Source organism: Candoia aspera, chromosome 14, assembly GCF_035149785.1.
Source record: "Candoia aspera isolate rCanAsp1 chromosome 14, rCanAsp1.hap2, whole genome shotgun sequence".
Lineage (NCBI taxonomy): Eukaryota > Metazoa > Chordata > Lepidosauria > Squamata > Boidae > Candoia > Candoia aspera.
This window is the reverse complement of record NC_086166.1, coordinates 9,350,615-9,371,844: the sequence shown is the minus strand read 5'-3', so window position 1 is coordinate 9,371,844 and position 21,230 is coordinate 9,350,615. Positions and strand designations below refer to the sequence as shown.

At 44.6% G+C, this 21,230-nt stretch overlaps 2 protein-coding genes across 13 annotated transcripts in view; one reads left to right on the top strand and one right to left on the bottom strand.

The window, feature by feature from the left end:
• Positions 1-12,264, top strand: part of MAPK8IP3 (mitogen-activated protein kinase 8 interacting protein 3) — a 54,663-nt gene extending 42,399 nt beyond the window's left edge. For all 12 annotated transcript variants that reach the window (XM_063314704.1, XM_063314702.1, XM_063314700.1 and 9 more), the window contains 12 exons: positions 477-662; positions 1,447-1,633; positions 2,640-2,762; positions 3,777-3,857; positions 4,494-4,561; positions 5,087-5,235; positions 5,945-6,116; positions 7,111-7,224; positions 7,468-7,506; positions 8,943-9,125; positions 10,027-10,170; positions 11,488-12,264. In XM_063314704.1, the coding sequence (XP_063170774.1) occupies positions 477-662; positions 1,447-1,633; positions 2,640-2,762; positions 3,777-3,857; positions 4,494-4,561; positions 5,087-5,235; positions 5,945-6,116; positions 7,111-7,224; positions 7,468-7,506; positions 8,943-9,125; positions 10,027-10,170; positions 11,488-11,609 (1,568 nt within the window). In that variant the 3' untranslated portion in view covers positions 11,610-12,264. The remainder of the gene's footprint in view (positions 1-476; positions 663-1,446; positions 1,634-2,639; positions 2,763-3,776; positions 3,858-4,493; positions 4,562-5,086; positions 5,236-5,944; positions 6,117-7,110; positions 7,225-7,467; positions 7,507-8,942; positions 9,126-10,026; positions 10,171-11,487) is intronic.
• A 3,501-nt stretch (positions 12,265-15,765) lies between these two features.
• Positions 15,766-20,466, bottom strand: NME3 (NME/NM23 nucleoside diphosphate kinase 3). The gene is made up of 5 exons (XM_063314857.1): positions 20,393-20,466; positions 18,650-18,780; positions 17,930-18,031; positions 17,007-17,119; positions 15,766-16,124 (listed from the first exon to the last, which is right to left on the bottom strand). The coding sequence occupies exons 1-5, from the start codon at positions 20,433-20,435 to the stop codon at positions 16,007-16,009; spliced, it is 507 nt and encodes a 168-aa protein (XP_063170927.1). The 5' UTR covers positions 20,436-20,466; the 3' UTR covers positions 15,766-16,006.
• Between the last annotated feature and the right edge of the window lie 764 nt (positions 20,467-21,230).

The following is a 21,230-nucleotide window of genomic DNA, read 5'->3' as shown; positions in this document are numbered from 1 at the left end:
GAGGGAGAAGAGGGAAATAAAAATGCTTAAGTGTTATTTTCAAACAACTTAGAAATTATTTTTATTTTGTTACTTGAACATATGATAAAACATGGCAACTGGAAAGCACACATATACTTTATATACTCTAGCATGTCTAAATTTGTCCTGGGTTTGTAGGAAAACATCTAGCAGTTTCTGAACCTCTCCAACCATCTTCTTGTTCTCTTTTGGGGAATTTCTAAAGGAATAAAACATTACCTGCAGAAAAAAATATGGTAGTCAAATGTTTCCCACTGTGTATGCCTAGAAATAATAGCAGAAGCAATGTTTTCCTTTTTGCTTTGAAACACACCAGGCATCGAAATGTACATCCAACTGGGCATGAACATGGACCATTTGAGGGCAAAACGCAATCTAGCCTAAGATACCAATGAGGTTGCTTTACATGGATGTGCCACACCGACCTTGCAGCCTTCTGTTTCCCATCTTTGCAGCTGCCTGTGATAGTGACTACCCTCCTGGAGAAATCTTTCTGGAGGGGGACTTGAATCCTGAAGAGTCTTCGGGAACAGATGGAGTCTTAGCAGGCATTACTTTAGTCGGCTGCGCAACCCGTTGCAATGTTCCCAGCAGCAATTGCTCCTCCCGTGGAGACACCCCCGTGCTGGATAAAGGCCAAAGTAGGTTTCCAAATGTTTTAAGGACAGATTTTTCCCAGCTTGCTTTTTCTCAATTAACCCTGTTTATGGTTCTTTTACTAAAATGGCCTCCGATTTAACTGTACAGGATCTAAACAGATCGACCAAATGTACAGAATAAAATCTTGCTGCCCAAAACTATCCTATGGATATAATTAAAAATATGTCCTGCCTATCAGGAGGAAAGAGAAAAAAGAGAAAACTACATATACATTTACATTTACATTTAGACCAAGTGACTGGTTTAAGTTCTGGTGGGTTTAGGCTAACCACAACTGAATCTGGATCTAATCAGAATAATCTTACTGCAGAATAAAATGCCATTGAAATCTTCAGGATAAATATCCCAATAGATTGTCTTTTGGATTAGCAATGTTGTGCTTTTGGACTATCAATATTCTGACAGAAGTTTGTGATTTTTTTTCTTTTTAATTGGCAATTGGAATTCAGTTAGTTACGACTCTGCTTTTCCTTGTCAGAAGCCCAATGAGTGACAATTAAAATTTTCTTTCATTTTCCTTTGAGTCACCAAATTATTTTAAGAATAACAATAACAATAATAATAATATAATAATAATAATTCATTAGATTTATATGACTCCCAGCAACTCTGGGTGATTTTGCCTTTTAGAATTTATGATGCATTGGTGGTGGTGGGGGGTCCTGTTTTCTCCATGGGTAACCAGACAGTTATCTCTGTTGAATGCAACCGCTCTTTTGGTGCCGTCTTTTGCTTCATCTTTAACGTCACCATTTCTGCCTTCAGATGAAGTGGCTGCAGCGAGCAGTGCCAGGATGGATCAGTCCCAGTCCACTGAGGAGGCCACAGAAGCGACAGAGGTGCCAGAGAACGGCGTGAGTGAAATGGAGGCAGCCCAGGTCCGGACAGGCCCCCTTACGGAACATGTATTTACAGATCCAACTCCGGCTCAGGCACCTGCAAGGCAGAACAGGTGAAGGACACGTTGCTTGTTCTCGTCCTGGAAATTCCCAGAACTCAACAGGAAATTAGAATAAACTAGACATCCCTGTGACCTGTTGGGTCATCCTTTATGTCATGAGTAAGGATGGCGAGCAGGGGGCTCCCATCCAGACTGTAAAGCGCATGCGTAGCACTGAGGAATTGGGCAGCCATTCCAAGAGACACAGATCGGGCCTGCCTTAACCTTTGGGGTTTATCTGTCTGGGTTTTTCCCACGCTTCTTCAGTTTGTTAGGATTCCTGTTAAGTACTAGCAATAAACATTAGAGACCAGTTCCTTGTCTCAGCGTGGTTCCTGGCTGTTAGGACACTTTAAGAGAAAGGCAGTGCAGTCTGACGTGACCAGAATGAACGTTAAATTTTAGGCTGATATTTTTTTTTACCCCAGTGCTGGACAGTCCCGTGATCATCTAAGAAGAGTATATATCATAAATAGAAAAACAATTGTGGCAAACAACTTCAATAATAAATCAATACTGTATGTACTTATCTAAACAAAATGACCACGGGGGTGGGAGGGAACAGCAGTGGAAGCGGGAGCGACTTACAACTTCCTGCCGGCTTCCTCATTGACTTTGCTTGTGGGAAGCTGGCAGGGAGCGTCGGAAATCATGATCATGTGACCGCGGGGATGCTGCAATGGCCACAAGTTTGCGAATAAAACTGGTCTGAACGTTGTGGAAATTTCCATTCCACGGGAGTAATGGGTCCCGGATTTTTTATGCATTCTTTAAGTTAGTGGATTTTAGGTACCTTGATTCAAAAATAATTGTGCTATAATGCACCATTTGGGCTAACCTGAGAGTACAAACAAACAGATAAATACAATGCGCGTTTCAGTAGTATATAGATAAATGGAAAAGTCAGTCAGTTGCAGAATAGAGAATGCCAGGCTAAAGGAGATGAAAGCCTGGCCAGATATAAAGCACTTTTTCCGTACCCTCTGACGCTTGAAAAAGGGTGTTTTTCTGTCAGCAGTGAGAATGGACATCCAAAAACGGAGTCGAGCACAGCAGCGCAGGACCAAGAGGCAAACGGCAATGCAGTTGGTGCTACCACTAGTGCTGCCCCCACCATGTGGCTTGGAGCACAGAATGGCTGGTATGAGTCTCAAGCTTTGTTTGCACAGCACGTCTGTTACTAACTCCATCAGGTCTCATAGGTGGTTCTGGAAGGACACCCTCACACAAATGGTGTTGCGAGTCCCCATTTTGGGAGTGCAGAATCCTTGCCTACTTTTTTTCAGGAAGTTCTTGGTGTTCCTTGAGCGCTTTCAAGGCTTCACTCTGTCCGTGTAGAGGGAGGTAGATGCAGCGAAGAATGCAAAAGCTATTAACGGATAAGAGAGACAATAAATGAAATCTTAGGTCTGGGAAAAAGCTAAATGACTGGAAGAGGTCCAAAATAACTCTGCCTTGATTTGGTGTGGTATAAGAAAGGGAAACTCTGGTAGAACTTCAAGATTCTATTATTATTATACCCTACAACAATAGAAATCCACTAATCCTTATGGTATCTGTTTCTGACCTGGCCTACCTCAAAGCGTTGACAGTCCCTGGCCTTTTCCCATTGGGCAAACAGGCAGCAGTAGACATGGCTTGAGTATCATAGGAAATGAGAGTTAGTTGGAGTATTCTCTGCTGCCCCACATTTGAGGAAGGTCCTTGACAACTGAACCCATCCAGAGAAGGTCTATAGCAGTGTTTCTCAGCCTTGGCAACTTTAAGATGTGTGGACTTCAACTCTCAGAATTCCCCAGCCAGCGTTAGCTGGCTGGGGAATTCTGGGAGTTGAAGTCCACACATCTTAAAGTTGCCAAGTTTGAAAAACACTGGTCTATAGTAAGGTAAAAAAGCATAGTAAAGGTAAAATCTCCTTCAAGTGGATTCAGTTTGTGATGATTTCAAAGACTGTAGTTTTCTTGGCAATTTGCCACTGCCTTCTAAGAATTTTTTTCAACTTCAGATCTAGCCTATAGTAGAGGTATTTGTTGATGATCTCCCAACTGAGTACCAACCAGACCTGACCCTGCTTAGCTTCTGAACCCAAACAAGATTAGCCAGATGCTGCCACCATACTGCCAGCCTAAACCTGTATAATATTCCCTCCCGCCAGGTTGTATGTGCACTCAGCAGTGTCAAACTGGAAAAAGTGCCTACATTCCATCAAGTTGAAGGATTCAGTACTAAGCTTGGTGTAAGTAAACAAGATGAATTTTGGTGTGTTATGGATACATATGTACAGAAATAAGTATGACATTTCTTGTTTAAAAAAAAAAAAAAAAAGAACTAGAATTTGAAAAGACTATGACTGCCCATGACTCTGAAGAACCAGAGATGGTAGATGGTGGTGGACCAGATCAGATGTGATAGAAGACAGCTTCGTATCTATACAGAAAATCAGGAGTTCCAAGCTACAACAGCCAGAAAGTCTCTGGCATCTCCAGTTAACAGGTTCAAATAGCAGGATTAGAAAGTGACCATCAGCTACTACAGTTAACTTGGCTAGATAACCAAGAATGATCTGGTAGAAGGCAGTATACCATGTTTAGAATGCAGGTCCATATTTGCATTAAAAGAAATTATATGCCACCTCTAATCTCAAAAAAGTTAAGTTAAATCTATCCAGCTCCTCTTGATATTCCAAGCTTTGTGGTTGCTGTTATTTTTCATCAAAAGCTAAGATTTTCAGGGTGCTAAATCCACCACCTGTTTCCATGATTGTAATACTGCAGAATTCTCAGATGCACATCATTCTGTTCCTTCTCAAAGAAGTTGCATGGAACCTCCACATAACTTTAAAAATAATGTTCCCCTTCCCATCTCCATTTAGGCATGTGAAAGGGCGTGTTCTTGTGGCTCTGGCAGATGGGACACTTGCCATATTCCATCGGGGAGAAGGTAAGGGGCAGTTGCTGTAGATGATACCTGCTTACTGAAAAGCTGGAAAACGTAATTTAACTAGGATTTGGTGCTTCTGGGGTGCAGTTGGAAAAGCTGTCTTATCGCATGGCCACTTATGCTGCAATTGGCAGAGTCTAGCAGACAGGAAACAGTTTGGTGTATTCCATAGAGATTTGAGAGATATGCATATTCAGAGCTTCAAATATTAACTTTGGCCTAAAGTTCAGGGCATGGAATAGTGGCCTTAAGTTACCAGAAAACCATTTCCAATTCAATTGTATAAAAAATTCCAAACCATTCCAGTGGTTTGACAATGGCATGAATTACTTTTGCTGGACCAGAGGCTGGACAAGCATTTGTTAGGGATGCTTGAATATAAATTCCTGAAGCGGAGGTTTCAATTCAATGGTTGTCTAATGCTCAACAAAGAAGTGCCTGATTCATCAGGAGGATTCCAGTATCAAAATAGCCCTTCCTCTTCTCTCTTTTCTCCTCTCCCTTCCTCTTCCCCTTTTTCTCCAGATGGTCAGTGGGATCTGAGCAACTATCATCTCATGGATCTGGGCCACACCCATCATTCCATTCGCTGCATGGCTGTGGTATACGACAGAGTGTGGTGTGGCTACAAGAACAAAATTCATGTCATCCAGCCAAAGACAATGCAGATTGAGGTACCAGGAGGGGGTATCTGATCAAAGTCATACAGCTGTCCTTAGGACATTCCTTCCTGCTCTCTGCTCTTTATTGGGATGCTAAAAGCTGAACTTAATTTGACGACTAAGAGGTCTAAATGGCACATGAATCAGCCAGAAAGCACCCAGAAGTGCTTTGTTTTCACATAAGCTTTCATGGGTCACATCCACTTCAAAACAGGAATGCACAGCCTGCTCACCAAGGTTCAGTTGCATCCCTTAAGATTCTGGTGTTGCCCCCCCGCCACCCTGCAAACAATTCCCGGGGTTGTCATCAAATTGTAGTTTTTCATGGGCCAGAAAAGAGAAATTATCAAACAGATGGGCGAGAAAATCTTACTGGTGTTAATTATTTACTTTTAATTAAATTTAAATTGAATCAAAATGCGATTTCACCCTGGCCTGGCTGAATTCTTGTCTTTACTCTGTCAACTTTGAGGTGTGCCATCCTTGTGGTCCTGGTCAGAAAAAACTGTCTGCTTATGAATTAGAAGATAACTTAATGCAAGTTACTTTTAAGCAGGGATGACAAGATATTATAGGAAAAGCTGTAATCTTAGAGCATTGTTGCTTATATCTGAGGTTCTGATGTGTTAAGTGGGCATACAGGAAACCTGGCCAGAAGCCTAAGCTGGTTAGGTTTGTAATGGTAATAAAATCAAAGAGTCCGTCCTTGATGGTTTTCCAGAAGTCCTTCGATGCCCATCCTCGCCGGGAGAGCCAGATCCGGCAGCTGGCTTGGATCGGAGACGGGGTTTGGGTTTCCATCCGCCTGGACTCCACCCTGCGGCTCTATCACGCCCACACTCATCAACATCTTCAGGATGTGGATATCGAGCCCTATGTCAGCAAAATGTTAGGTAAAGCGAAATGGCATTGGAACCATTCATCCTTTGGAACCCTTTTAGTTCTTTTTCCTTTTTCCTTGCTGTTTTGCGTGCTCAGCACTGCCTACCACAACATTGTCCTTCGATAGTCCTTGAAATGCCTACTTCTTCCATGGAGCCTCCCTTGGCACAGTCCTGTAGGGAGAGACAGTGTCTCAAGGGTAAAGCTTAGATGGTCCCCACTTCAGTTGTAGCATCTCTGGGAAGGACTGAGGGACACCGTGCTAGAAACCCTGGTTAGTGTACAACTGAAGTGGATGATCTTTTTCCCTTATTGAATGCTACAGGGGTATTCCAGCTTTTACAGTTGCCCGAAGTTGTGTTTTGCGAGGTGGCCATATAAGTCTTTTAAATAAATAACATAAGTAGGCAGCATGTATCTCTAGGGCTGCAATTTTACTCACCTTCAGTATAGACAGTACTGACCTGGGTAGCCTCAACCATCTGACTTGGCACAGGACACTTCCCAGGCCCTTGTCTTATACTGAAAATCAGCCTACGGATGTGGAAGTGAACAGTTTGTGTTTCCTTCTTTCACCCTTCATGAAATTGTGGCCTATAAACTCATCAGTACAAATACATGTTGTTATCTTGTTATATTTGTAAAGAACCAGGATGATGTTGAAGCTGTCCATATCCCTACTGAGATGGTCCAGTAGTGGGGACTGTTGCTTTTTGAAGCCTCTCTTTTATAGTCCAGGAGAGCAATATCAGCAGGGATAAGGAACTCTCATGATCTATAAAACCAATATAAAGTTCAAATATCACTGTGGTTGTTTAGTGATTGCAAAACACTAATTGGGTCTTGGAAGGAAAAACCTGGAAGAGGGGGAATGAAGTGGAACATCCTAGAGAAGGGGCTTGGTTGAGTAGCTGGCTAATTTGCAGCAGTTTGTTGCAGATCTTTCTTGAATTTTTGGGGTTACTTGCACAATACCAACCAATGTCATGTTGCTCTTCTATTCAGGGACTGGAAAACTGGGTTTCTCCTTTGTGCGGATCACGGCTTTGCTCATCGCTGGCAATCGCCTGTGGGTTGGCACGGGCAATGGAGTCGTCATTTCTATCCCGTTGACCGAGAGTAAGTGGCTGACCTTGCACATTTTCAATTATTTCCTCTGTTGTATCAAGGGGAGGGCAGAATTTTCTCAAATGCTTTTTATTCTGTCTGTGAAAAGATAAGTGATTTACGGTACATTCAAATGATAAGTGATTTTGCCCTTATCTTCTCTGAGCTGTTCCTCCCAGTAACCACCTTTTTCTTCTTTTCCCCAATCTGTGCTTTTTCTCTCCTCTCACTTTCCCCTTTGCTTTCTTTGTCTAGCTGTAGTTCTTCACCGAGGTCAACTTCTTGGGCTCAGGGGTAAGTCCTAAACCAAAAAAGGGATTCCTAGATTCAGATGTTAAAGATCTACTCATGTTTCCATCCCTTGATTCATCTGCTCACTTGTCTTCTTTGGGCCATTTATTTGTTCCCGCTCTCCTTTCTCTCAAAAATTGCAGAGAAATGGAACAGCAGAAATAGGGTTTTTTTAAAGGGTTTTTTTATCCCGCCTTTATTATTTTTGTAAATAACATAAGGTGGGGAACATAGCTACTACACCTTCCTCCTCCTATTTTCCCCACAACAACAACCCTGTGAGGTGAGTTGGGCTGAGAGAGAGGGACTGGCCCAAGGTCACCCAGCCGGCTTTAATGCCCAAGGCGGGACTAGAACTCTCCTACCACGCCTGATTGGCTCTTGGGCTGAGAGAGAGGGACTGGCCAAAAGTCACCCAGCCAGCTTTTGTGCGTAAGATGGGACTGGAACTCACAGTCTCCTGGTTTCTAGCCCGTTGCCTTAACCACTAGACCAAACTGGCTCTAGTTGGGTGAATCAGGCCAGTGGGTGACATGGTTGGGGGTGATTATAGTCCACATTGCCTGAAAGTGTGAGATTAGGAGATTGTCCATAACATTTTGTAATTTCCCTTTGAGCAGCAGTTATACACAGGAAGCTGAATCCACAATATGACTGCTCCCAAACAGAAATTGTGGGAATTGATGATTTCACAAGAATCAGCTGGTCAGCACTGTCTACTTCTGGCCTTTTCCCATTCAGACGTGAACCAAATACACATGATGTTACTGGTGCATGAAAAAGATTTGTGCTTTGGTGAGCGGGGTGGCTATATAAATCAAAATAGATTGATAAAATAGATAAGACTGGTCACATTTAGTGTGAAATAAACCCGGCAGCAGTAGCCCTGTCTGGAATGTGCTGTCAGCCTGGCTTGGGTTCTTGTCCTTCTTTACTGTTAAACCTCACATGCTTTCTGGCTGCAGTTTGTCCCCCAAACTGTTTATTGGTGATAAACAGCAGCTGCTAATGGTGTGCTTTTCAGCTAGAAAGCAGTGCATTCTGTATTACGGATATTTTCTCAAAACATACAAAGAGGAAGTTCAAGCATGTTTTTTTTTTAAGTTCATGAACAATGTGACATATTGTTTGTCCTTGAATCAACAGGGTTTTCCCTCAGAGCTCATCTTAAGAGAGGAAAGAATAGAGTTGTGCTGAATGTGACGGAGCCTCTTCTAAATGAGGCACATCTCTCTCTTTCGGGGTTCCAGTCGTCACCTGTCTCATGGTGTTAAACTCTCTGTAGCTTCCTGGAAAGAGAGAATTCCCAAATCTATGCTTCCCAGATCCCCTATGAAAGGAAGCTATTAATAAATCGGTTTTAAACCTGTAGTGGGGATATATCATTCATCTTTTTCCATCTTGCTTGTTGATTTCTGATTCTCTTCCTTTGGTCTCAGCCAACAAGACATCACCAACATCTGGAGAGGGGAACCGCCCTGGTGGAATCATTCATGTGTATGGTGGAGATGACAGCAATGACAAATCTGCCAGTAGCTTCATCCCATATTGTTCTATGGCTCAAGCCCAGCTCTGCTTCCATGGCCACCGTGATGCGGTCAAGTTCTTCGTCTCTGTACCTGGTCAGTAGAGCATCTCTAGATTTCTGCATCACAAACTTTCCCCAAGAAGTTTCTGTTCAGTTTATACAGGTCCAAAATATTAGTAGCTTCCTGGAAAGACCTTCCTGTGTGCTCAGTTTATGTCAGCCCTCCCAGGTACACCAGACAGGAAACATGATGAGATGAGCTAGTTCTACTTTATTGTAAGGCTACATGAACAGAATCTTGCAAGTCTGGAAGTACAATCCTCCCAATCTCCCTATTTACTGCCCGAGTAGTTAGGGCAGGTCCTTCCTAAGTTTCTCCCTCTGGCCGTTACTCCGTTGTGGGCTCCTTTCTCTTTTATTGGATTGTTCCCTAGGCGGCATCTCTTCCCCCCGTCTTCCAAGGTCATCCTCACATTCCACCACAGTTTGAAAGGTTCCTACAGTAGTATATAGAATCCTGGTAATCTGTGAGCTCCATCCAAGTGTCCTGCAAAAATGGGACAAAGCAGTTGAAAATACCTTTATTTAGCCCTCTGTTTGAATCACTGTATCTATGACACTGAGTGGCCTTTTGGACCAGGGTCATAATTTTCATAATATGGTGTTAGTCTTTCTATTGGACATCAGACAGCTGTGGGGAAGAGACAGGCTTGTGATCGGACGGCACAATAGGGGTCTTCACGAAGCCCCTGCTATAGAAGCATTCCAGGATAATAAGGAGGAACTGGCAGGGAGGAACAAATAATTACAATACTTAAGCCTTGTATGATTGCATTTTCAAATGTTCATAGGTTGCCACGTAATTCCTAAATTGCACTTTAGTAATTGGTTTAGGAATACTTCCATGTAACTTCTTCAAGCTGCAGTTCCAAGGCTTATCCTGTACCTGAAAGGCTGGAATGGAGCTGCTGCTAATAAGCTCTATGTCCTTCTAGGGAATGTTCTTGCCACCTTGAATGGGAGTGTCCTGGACAGTCCTTCAGAGAACCCCAGCACAGATAACATTGAGGAGGAAGGGCAGAAGCTGAAAAATGTCTTGGTGTTGAGCGGTGGCGAAGGGTACATCGACTTCCGGATTGGTGAGTTTCACACTACGTTCTCGTCTTTTGTCGTAGCAGTGGATAATGAGCAAATGACTATGGGATGGTGAAAGAAGAAATCATACAGAGGACTGCACATAAGGGCAGAACTGACTATTGATATTCTGGTTTTTTTCTTTGTTATGTATACCCATCTTATGTAGCAAACCTCTTTATTGCAGTTTAGGGTTATCAAATATTTATTTGTCCAGCTCTTTTCATATTCTAACATTTCAATGTTTACAGTTCTATTGTTTATATTGTCTTACTTCATGTTTTAATAATCAGGAGTATGAAGTATTTTGGAAAGACATCCCCCCCCCCCAGTTTTTAAGGGAGTGAGAGACTAAATCAAATACTTTTTGCACTTATGGCCAACCCCCAAAATATGGATGGTGACTTGCATAAGGCTGTGTTCGTATATAAAACATCATGAGTTTCTTGAAGAAGGTACAATAGACTGATTTATCTGTGCTAAATCAAAAACAAAGCACTTGATGACTTCGTGCAATGTATAAATTGCTGGGGAATTCTGGGAGCTGAAGTCCACACATCTTAAAGTTGCCCTGGTTGAGAAAAACTGATCTAGACAATGATGCAGGATGAGCTCTTCTGCTGGTAGGTAGATCTGTTACCCTCTTACATATTCTGCAAGTATTCAGTGATCCTTTTTTTTAATTATTCAGGAATATCTCTATTTAGAAAAATACGTCCTTAAATGCTGACTCGGGTGCTATTATGGCGGCACCTGCTTTAAAAGTTGTGCGTTCGTTGTTACAATTTCTGACTCACCTTTCTGCCTTTAAGGCAAATGATCCCCAACAACGTCAGGTAAAGGATCAGCTTTCAGGTGATGAGAAAGACTATCTCTACTTGAGTATTTGGATGGCTAGTGTTGGTTAATAGACAGAACTAGCCTAGACAGCACATGACCTGATCCAAGCCAGAGTTCAGTTAGCCAATTTCATCTGGGGTCACCTAAAATGGCTGTCAAAACCAGAAAATGGGACGCTGCGTGGCAGACATTGTATCATCTTTGGCCTTAAGATGGCTAATGACTCTGGAAGCTTCCCACCGCCAGGAACAGAAATTCCCTTTGTCTCTGCTGCCTTTTACAGTATGGAGAGAAAAATAACCCCCTTCTCTTTTCCAGGGTGTTGCCATAACATGCAAAACTTGAATTCCTTGACAGTAAAAAGCTCCCTTGTGTAAATCCAAGATCTAAACAGGGTTGTACTTGGTGATCTGTTCAGTGGATCATGCTGGGATGGGACTCCTGGAAGCTCTATTTTCATTGTGTTCCTCTTCCCTCTACAGGAGATGGAGAAGATGACGAGACTGAAGAAAATGCAGGCGATGCTGCCCAGGTGAAGCCTATCCTCTCCAAGGCTGAACGAAGCCACATCATTGTCTGGCAAGTGTCCTACATCCCTGAATGAGCGTCTCTTCCTTTTCCTGCCAGTATCATTTTCTCCCTTCTACTGAAACCCACTCCCTGAATGCCAATATGTACATACAGAACTTTTGCATAATTCCTACCGCTGGCCAGTCCAACCCCAGATAACTGCAACTGTTCCTGCACCATGCAGTGATCCCCTTCCTCTCCAGGTCTGCAGTGATTGTCTTGAGCTGGTGGACTTTATAAACTGGCTGGGTTACCGTTGGCTTTCCAGCAGGAGGGAATTCTAGGATGAAGCCTAATGCATCAGGAATCAAGACACACAGGAAGATCACACTTGGCTCCGAAAGACTGGACAGAGTTTCCAAGATGGCCCTCTCCCTCTCTCCCTTCCTACCTGCATGGAGAAAAGTACCTGTGAGCTGCTTACTGGCTTACTCCCTTTGCCACCACGGAAACTGTGTTGAAAGGCATGGGCTGGTCTCCAAGCCAGTATGAGTGAGATGTTTCTGAAAGCAAGCATCCTCCCTGTCCTTTCTCCTTCACAATTACTCTGTGAGGTCTGGTCATGGGACAGCATTGGGGAGCCATCTGAACTTGGGTATCTAAAATCTGTACCAAGAAGGTTTGCAGGTATGTTGGGGATGACAACGACAGGTCAGCAGTGGGCATTGTATCTAGAATATGGGCTCTGGGCACATAAAGAGTTCCCATCACTAAATTTATTTTAGTCTGGGCATCAGTGAGCCCACTGCAGTCTAGGGTGCACCCTTCTGAGCTCTTTGAAGGAACAGCAGGATTCAGATGCAGAGAAGATAACAAGTGTTTTACCAGGCACACAGGAAGCTAATCTGAAGGTGGGATTGTCTTCTTGCTATGCCTGCCTGAATTAGCAAATGGCATTCTAAAGGATGGGAAGGCAAATGCATAATATTTAGCATTTTGCATACAGCAAGCAAGAAAAATGTAAACTTCTTTGCCCTTGAAATATCACAGTATTCCAGAGCTAGTTGTGTTGTATGGATATTTTGGAGGGTGCAACCACCTTTGATTTGTCTGGTGGTGCTCTGCTGGGAGTTGTGGAATGGGTCTTAAAGGGTATCTGGGAAACAAAAAGCCAGGGCAGAAGCTAGGTCTTGCTTACTGACCGTTTAATGGAGAAATCAAGTGAACATGGAAGGCAAATGGATTGGAGCCTATAGGAATGGAATCTGCAGAGAGAGAGGCATTTGTCTGGGGAGAATGGAGGAGGGAAGAGAGGAAGTGAAGGACAGCTGGAGGATCAGAAGGACTTCATTCTTGTAGAAGCAGCAAGAGAAATCTGAGGCAGATGGGGACAGTGTCATTTGAGCCAGATGATTTGCAAAAAGGCTGCTACCAGAGATGAATTTTATATTCCTTAAAGATCCAGTGTTTGGAGGTGGTTCAAAGGCTGATGAACTTGGTCATATTCCCATCTCAACAGCAGGGCTAACTCAGACCTTAAGAATGCTTAGTGTCCTCTTCTAGCCTTTCCCAACTGGGTGCCCCCAGCTAGGTCTGAAAAGGCAACACCCCACTGAATTAAAGTCAGCTTCTAGGGTCTTCATCAACTTGTCTTCTCGTTCCCCTTCTTTCAACTACCCAGCCTAGCCTACAGCCCCGGGATTTTTCTGGTGATCTCCCATGCAAATCTGACCCAGCTTGGTGTTTGGAGATGAGCCATGGTGCTGCCACCTACCCGGACATATCAGGACTACATATCCCAAAGCTCTAAATCCCCCTGGCCCAAAGGGAATTCAGAAAGTTGCAGTCCTAACATGGAGGGCAGCAAATTGAGGAAGGCTGATATGAGACAACCACCCTCAAAGCCAACCAAAAATGGCCGAGTCATAAGAATGAAAGTAGACCGAAGTGGCAGTCCTATTCAACTTCTCTGGAGAGTACGCTGTTCTCAGTTTGATGGGATTTGCTTCTGGGTAAACCTATGTAGCATTGCATTTTCTCTAGGGGAGTGCATACATGTGGCAGAGCTTCCGTACATGCTTCAGAAGGCTGGAGTAGCTCAGCACCACGAGAACAAGGTCACAGGCTTTGGAGTGATGATGGGCAGCCCTGCAAGAATACCGGGAATTATATTCGATCTGCGGGTCCGTTGCTTGGGGTGGGCACCCTACAGTAACCTACTAGCAAGGGCACGAGAGCATACCTGTTCTTACAGAAACCTGAAACCAAGTTTGTTTCTTTTTAAGTTTTATGAAGCCTCCAGCCTCTCTCATTTTCTGGCCCTTACTAATCATAACCTCGCTTGTCTGCTGCATCTGCTCCCAAAACTTTTGCAGCTTGAAGTATGTTGAAAAGAAGCACACTTGCGATGGCGTGGAGAGGAGGCGGCCATGAAGGAAACAGCACCCAAAGGACGTGCTCCTCTTAGGGGTCCTCAGCCAGCATGGTGAAAAGCTGACGGACCTCACAGACAGACCCTTCCTGCTGCAATTCCACTGTGATGTATGTAAAGTTAACTTGTACGTTATAAAAGGATTTTTTTAAAAAATGTGTCGAGGCTGTAAAACTGCTGTTTCATTGGACAATGTAGAGAGACGGCTGTATGAAAACCAACCTCTCCTGTGCTTTCTCCCCGACGTGCTACCAAACAAACTGGATCATATCTGTTCTGTACGTAATAAAAATGTATTACCGTCACGGGTCTGAGAGCATTGCTGAGCCCCCGAGAGAGGGAAGCCCCCAAATGCAACGGCCAAGGAGCAAGGGCCCCCGGTCTTTTGTTGGAATACACACCGGTGTCGAGTGGGTTTGTTCAGAGTTCTGACTGGCCGGGTGCCCACTGCTCCACTGCTGCCTTCAGTTCTCTGCGCTTGGTGGGCGTGGTGCTTGCTGAGTCCTTATTTTGCAATGGTCTATGGGTTCCTCCCAATAAAGCATCTTCCTGGATTGGGCGGGGAGGCATGGTGTCACTTGTTCTCCTGACCCAGTGACGCAAAGTATGAAAGAGCTGGAAGGGAATTCCAAAGTAATCTTGTAGCATCTCCTCTGCTAGATGGCGACACCCCCCCTTTTTTTTCTTAATCCATTCAATCATGTCAGATTCTTGGAGACTGCCTGGACAAGTCCCTGCAGTTTTCTTGGCAAGATTTAGGAAGTGGTTTGCCATTGCCTCCTTCCCAGGGCTGAGAGAAAGTGACTGGCTCCAAGTCCTCCAGCTGGCTTTGTGCCTAAGGTGGGACTAGAACTCAGTGTCTCCCGGTTTCTAGCCTGGTGTCTTAACCACTGCCCCAAACTACACAAAACCCTTTGCTAATTGGCAACATCCGTACAAATGCTTTTAAAACAAAACTCTCTTTAACAGTTAACGCGTTCCGAGGTCATCTGTTCTACTGTCAAACAGCTCATCAAGTTCTTCCTAATGTTTCATCAAGATCCTGCTTCCTGGAATTGGAGACCACTGGCTAGGGCTGGTCTTTCTGGAGGAATAGCAGACAGATTTATTTACCATCTATAACAATCCCTCAGGATGGCAGCCCTGTTCTCGCCTTGTCTTTGCCAGGCTAAACAGTCCACAGCCCCTAATTATACCACCTCTCTGAAAACAGACGGAGTGGAAACGGCTGTCTTTCCAACATTTATTTTACAAAACAAGATGCAAGCCATGTTTAAAAACAGTTAGGCTTGTGCATACTTACAAACAAGTGTCCTTGGAAAGTATCAGCAAATGCAGTGATGTGTCCAGTTCCAGCCCTTACATTGGTAATAGAAGCCTGTATATCTCTCAGGTCTCTGTTCATTAATTTGTTTCCTGTTCCATACATTTATTTTTTTTGCATTCCCAGGGGCTGAGGCTAGCGTTAAAAACGAATTAAAGCACCTGCTTGTTCTGAAGTATGAAAAACTCACTTTAGACAGGTGGAAAAATCAAAGGGCAGCGCCAGAAATTCTGCCTTTTCAGGTACCACTTTTTCCTGGCCCCAATGAGATTTGTCTTAGCATGTGAAACTGGGGAAAAAAAAAACACCACAAACATTGATCCTAAGGTTTTAATCCCTCTGCATCCTGCTAATTGGGAACAAGTTATTTTCATTGCTTGGCAGAAAAGCTTAAACTGCGCTGTTTTCTTTTATCTTGGAATGAAGTTTTGGGGAGAGATTAAAGAAACATTCCCCTTCTCTGCCCACGCAGCCCAAGCAAGGCTAATAAGAGAGAGTGCTGGAACACTTAATGGAGCCCTGTAAGAAGGACATTTGAAGAACAATATTTGACTGGAAGACTTCTGCATATTTCTGCTTTTGTAGCTCACAGATATTATTCTAACGTTAGACTCAATGGCTATAACAGATTTTCTCAGCTGGTGCTCTGTTTGACGCGAGGCAGCGTCCAATACGTTTGGAAGATTCCAAGTTGGGGAAGTCCAGACCACAGGAGCAACACCTGAGATTTTTTTTTTTATTCATATATCCAGTGCTCCATGCTGTCTTTCCAACAGATCAGCTCATCGGAATGGAACCAGAGTGCAATTTCTCGCTGAGCGCTCTCTACCGAATCACTGCCGTGAACCACGTTCCTACAAAAAAGGAAACAGTATTGTAAGGGGAAGTTGAACCTATTTGGAGAAAAATGTATTACGTGTGCTATATGGTGGTCACTGAGGTTTTTTTTGTTTTTCTGTAAGCAGGCAATGACACTTGATGACAAGTTTAGGGACAGAATATTTTTTCTGCTGGCAGAAAGCCCCAACTTCAGCGCTTGCTATCTGCAAGCATTGCTTGGGAAAGGCTCCGGTCTGAAACCTTCAAGCGTTGTTAACTCTGCTTTGTGTAAAGTAGCTGTTTAGCAAAAATGCTTTGGTGCAAGCTGTGTTTAAAGAAAGAAGACAGGAAGACAAACACAGGGATACCATTTTCCTTTTAGGCCCACCTCACACATAGCAAGCATACATTTATATACAGAAGTTTCTACATCAAAGACCTAAAGCTGGACATTGGGTAAAGCATGAGAAGGTTTCCATTTCCTGTAGCTGTACCTGGAAGTCATGACTGATTCTAGGCATGCGAACATGTTTTACAACACTAGACATAGATAAGTAAAATGTCCTATTATTCTTCTGTTTTATTTATTGCATATTTGCTACATCTTTTCCAAGAGCTTGTGGTGTTCTGATTATGATACACCCCTCTATTTTTACAAATCACAGTAGGGTTGGTTTGAGAAAGCTTCCTAGCTGTCTGAGGACAGCTCAGGATTCTCCTATCATGAGTGCAAAAATGGTGGAACAAGTAATGCCCAAGAATAATACTCAAATTCTCTGTGATGGCTACAGTAGGTCAATGCAAAACTTAAACTGCACTGCGTCCTGTTACCATATGATAGATATTTCATGCCCCGGGTGAATTTGCCTTCCAGAAGAGATGCCTGTCGATACAGGAAACTAATGACTTCAACTCACTTGTCCACTTCAATGCAGAAATCTCCCCGGATAGTTCCAGGTTTGGAATCGGCTGGGTCGGTTTCGCCAATCATCATGCGCGCAGTCTTCACTACCTCCTGCCCTTGCCAGACCTACAGAAAGTGAAGGAAGAATGGTCAACAGCAGCGGCTTTGATGCATCTCTCTCTCTGCTACCCAAAACTTCTTGCAGGAATAATGTAATTTTGGTAAAATGTTCCTGCTTTAAAAAACAAAACAAAACTCTCTTGACGAGGTAGACTAGGTACCCATGTAAGTCCTGCTCCAACTGGCAGGACGGACTATGGCATCTCCTCAAAGCCAAGAAAGAGTTAGTGCCCAAGAAAGACTCAACAAAGCCTGCAACAAAATGTGCAGCAAATGTTCGGTCATGAAAAATTCCAGCACTGTTTCTAATTCAAGCTGTTTTGAGGCTGACCCGGAAAACTCAGAAGGCAGATCAAACATTCCAGGACAGAACATTTTGTGCATCCATAAATCGAGGAGGGTAAATTCTTGCAACTCAGGAGTCCCACTTGGCCAATGCTGCTTGGCTTGACAAACATCTCAGGTTGGGTCTGAAAAACTAGCTGTGCTCCTGGACAGCTGTTCTCTCAGTGAAGAGCATCTGACCTCAGGAAGCGTAATGACTTGGTATTTAGCCTCTCGTATGTCTATTGCTCAGACAGCCAGTTTGGTGTTAAGGCATCAGGCTAGAAACTGGGAGATTCAGAGTTCTAGTCCTGCCTTAGGCACAAGGCCAGCTGGGTGACCTTGGGCCAGTCCCTCTCTTTCAGCCCTAGGAAACAGGCAATGGCAAACCACTTCTGAAAGACCTGGCCAAGAAAACTGCAAGGATTTGTCCAGGCAGTGTCTGAGAATTGGACACGATTGAACAGAAATCCTCCCTCCCTCCCTCCCTACCATGGCCACAATAGGTCCGGAACTCATGAATTTCACCAAGCGGCTGAAGAAAGGACGCTCGTGGAGGGAGATGTAATGTTCTTTCAGCAACTCTTCTGAGGCCTGGGCAGAAGAGACATCAGATGCAATCAATGTTTCATTCACAGACATTTTTAAAAGCCCTGGGTACTAAGATTGCACCTGTGGGTTGTGATGGGGAGTACAAATGCTAGGCAGGTTCCCCAACGAAAGCTTAGCTTCAACATATACTTGAATGCTCAAAAGATGAGATTTATTTTTAATAAGGCCATCTGTTACACAGAGTACATAAGAAACTATAACACCAGTGATATAAGGGATGAAAAGACCTATCCCAGCCAGGTTAGGTCTCTAAGATTTGCGTCTATCTGGCATAAAATTTATTTGTCCCAAATATCACCAAACCTGAGAAAAATGTTCATAATTAGTTCTGTTAGATGGACAGATTGCTTGACCTGCAAAACAGCAGCTACCAAGTAGAAGGGGACAATTCAATAGTAGAGGTTGGCTTTGGTTATACCACTCAAGGTTATGTTGGCCCTGATTCTGCTGGCCTTTCAGAAAGCCCTTAAGACTTGGCTATTTTCCTGGGCATGGAAGTCAGGAGAGTAGTTGAGATGTTCCTTGGCTGCATGGTTTCCTTGGTGGCCATTTTGTTTTCTATCTAATTTATTGTGTTGTCTTAATTTTTGTTAACCTCACCTGCATGAGTTTCATCGCCACCAGCTTGAAGCCCTTCTTCTCAAAGCGCCGGATGATCTCGCCAACCAGGTGCCGCTGTACCCCATCTGGCTTGATGGCAAGGAAAGTGCGTTCATTCACCCCAGCAAAAGCTGGAAACAAGAAGCAGGGATTATGCACTGGCAAGGCATGAAGACTTCACGGATGGAGAAACATCTAACACTCATCATTGGCTTGATAATATCACAGATACCAAATCATCTGTGAAAGGTCCCCTATGCAAGCACCGAGTCATGTCTGACCCCTTGGAGGGACGCCGCTTTTGTGATGTTTTTTTTGGCAGACTATAGAGCGGGGTGGTTTGCCATTGCCTTCCCCAGTTGTCACCTCCCCCAGCAAGCTGGGTCCTCATTTTACCGACCTCGGAAGGGTGGAAGGCTGAGTCGACCTGAGCCGGCTGCCCGAGAATCCAGCTTCCGCTGGGATTGAACTTGGGTCGTGGGGGGAGTTTTCGGTTGCAATCCTGCCACCTACCACTCTGCGCCGCACGAGGCTCATCTATATACAACTAAATCTCTCATTGTGTTTATCTGTTTGTCTGTTTGTACCCTCAAGTTAGTTCAAACGGTGGATTATACCAGAACAATTTCTGAATCAAGGTACCACAAATCTGCTGATTTAAAGAATGCATAACAAATCTGGGACCCATTACTCCTGTGGAATTGAAATTTCCACGATGTTCAGACCAGTTTTATTTGCAAAGTTGTGGCCATCGCAGCATCCCTGCGGTCACATGATCATGATTTCCGACACTCCCTGCCAGCTTTCCACAAGCAAAGTCAATGGGGAAGCCAGCAGGAAGTGGCAAGTCGCTCCCTGTGGTCATTCTGTGTAGGTAGGTAAATACTGACTTGCTATTGAAGTTCATTTGCCACTACAACTATGATATATACTCTTCTTACCATGATCACGGGACCATCCAGCATTAAGTTAAAAAACAAATGGTCAGCCTAAAATTTAATGTCCACTCTAATCACATCAGACTGCACTACCTTTCTGTAGAAGGATGACCCAATGGGCCACAGGGTTGTCTAGTTCCCATTAAATGCTCACTTGTGTTAATTACACTCTAGGAAAGGGGCAGGCTGAATGACTCAGGGATGCAACCAGAGGGGAAAATGGTACAAGACCAGATAAAGTATTTCAAGAGCCGCGCAAGCTTTCTCCCACATTCCTATGGAATAAACCGTAGTAGAGTTTCTGCATCGGAAATGCATTTCATGTGTCTTAAATCCCACTGATCTTAACGGACTTGAACTTCAGGAACTTTCTTGGGATTGCCGTCTCATGATAAATGTTCGGTTTATGACCGGAGGGATCTGCAGAAAAAGGATGGGGAGCTGCTGGTTCAGAGCATGGGGGCAACGGTGCCTTTCAGAGTTAGCTCAAGGCCGGTCGTCAGAAGGGCCTCCACGGATTGCAGCATCATCACCCTCCAACCACCTTCCTCCCGCCCAGCCCGATCAGGGTTAGCAACGGAGAAAAGGTGAATTTCTCTCGTTGGAAAGAGGGCGCCCGTTTCGCCCCCCTCGCCCTCTAAGCCCAGATTAACCCCGAGAGGTTTTAATGACGTCTGAGGAGAGGAGGCTTCACATCCCCTTAGTCCCGCTCTGGCCCCGTCTCAGGATGAGGGTTGGGGTCGTCTGCACGCGGGAGAGCGCAGCCCCATCCCTCGCCAGCGCTGGCGACCTCCTCCGCTCTCACCTGTTTGGAAGATGCTCGCGAAGAAAGCCAGCAAGAAAATCATGGTCGCCGCGGCAGCAGCGCGGACGCGCAGGAGCCCGGTGTGTGCGCGTGCACGCGCCTCCGAGAGGGCGGAGCTCTGCCCGGGTCTTTGGGGCGCGTGGCTGCCGCGGTTCAAAAAGCGCTGTGGGTTTGCACGGAGGGTCTTGTTGGATCAGCATTTTGCACGGGCCGGGGCTCTGAATGGGGCACCTCAAGCGATGCATTAAACAGGCGTTTTTTCCCCCTTGTGCCTCTCGCGTTTGGGAAAAAGATTGCAAGATTTGGCCCTGGATGCGGGAGGGCGGTGGCTGTGCATCCCAGCCACCCCTTCTATTCGGCTGTCTTAATCGTGGTCCGGGTCGTGGCCGTCCCTTCTGGCTCCCTGCGTTGGATACTTTTTAAAACTATATTCTGATGTTACTTGGAAAGCCCTCTAGAATAATTCGTGTCCGGGGAGGCTAGAATCAGTGTTGCTCAACCTCAGCAACTTTTAAGATGTGTGGACTTATTCCCAGAATTCCCCAGCCAGCATGCGTAAAATTGATGCAAAATAATACAATTAATGCATGCTGGCTGGGGAATTCTGGGAGTTGAAGTCCACACATCTTAAAGTTGCCGAGGCTGAGAAACCCTGGGCTAGATTCAAACAATGGCCACAAAGCCGTGCTGCACCAACCCTCCGACCGCTAGATGGCAGCGGCGCTGTCTGTGTCTCTAATTGCCGAGAGCCGCTCCAGGCGTGCATCTTTACAGGTTCATTTTCCTCCGCGCCCCGCGTCGGTAGAGAGAAGAACTTCCGGCCCGAAAGGAACGCCTC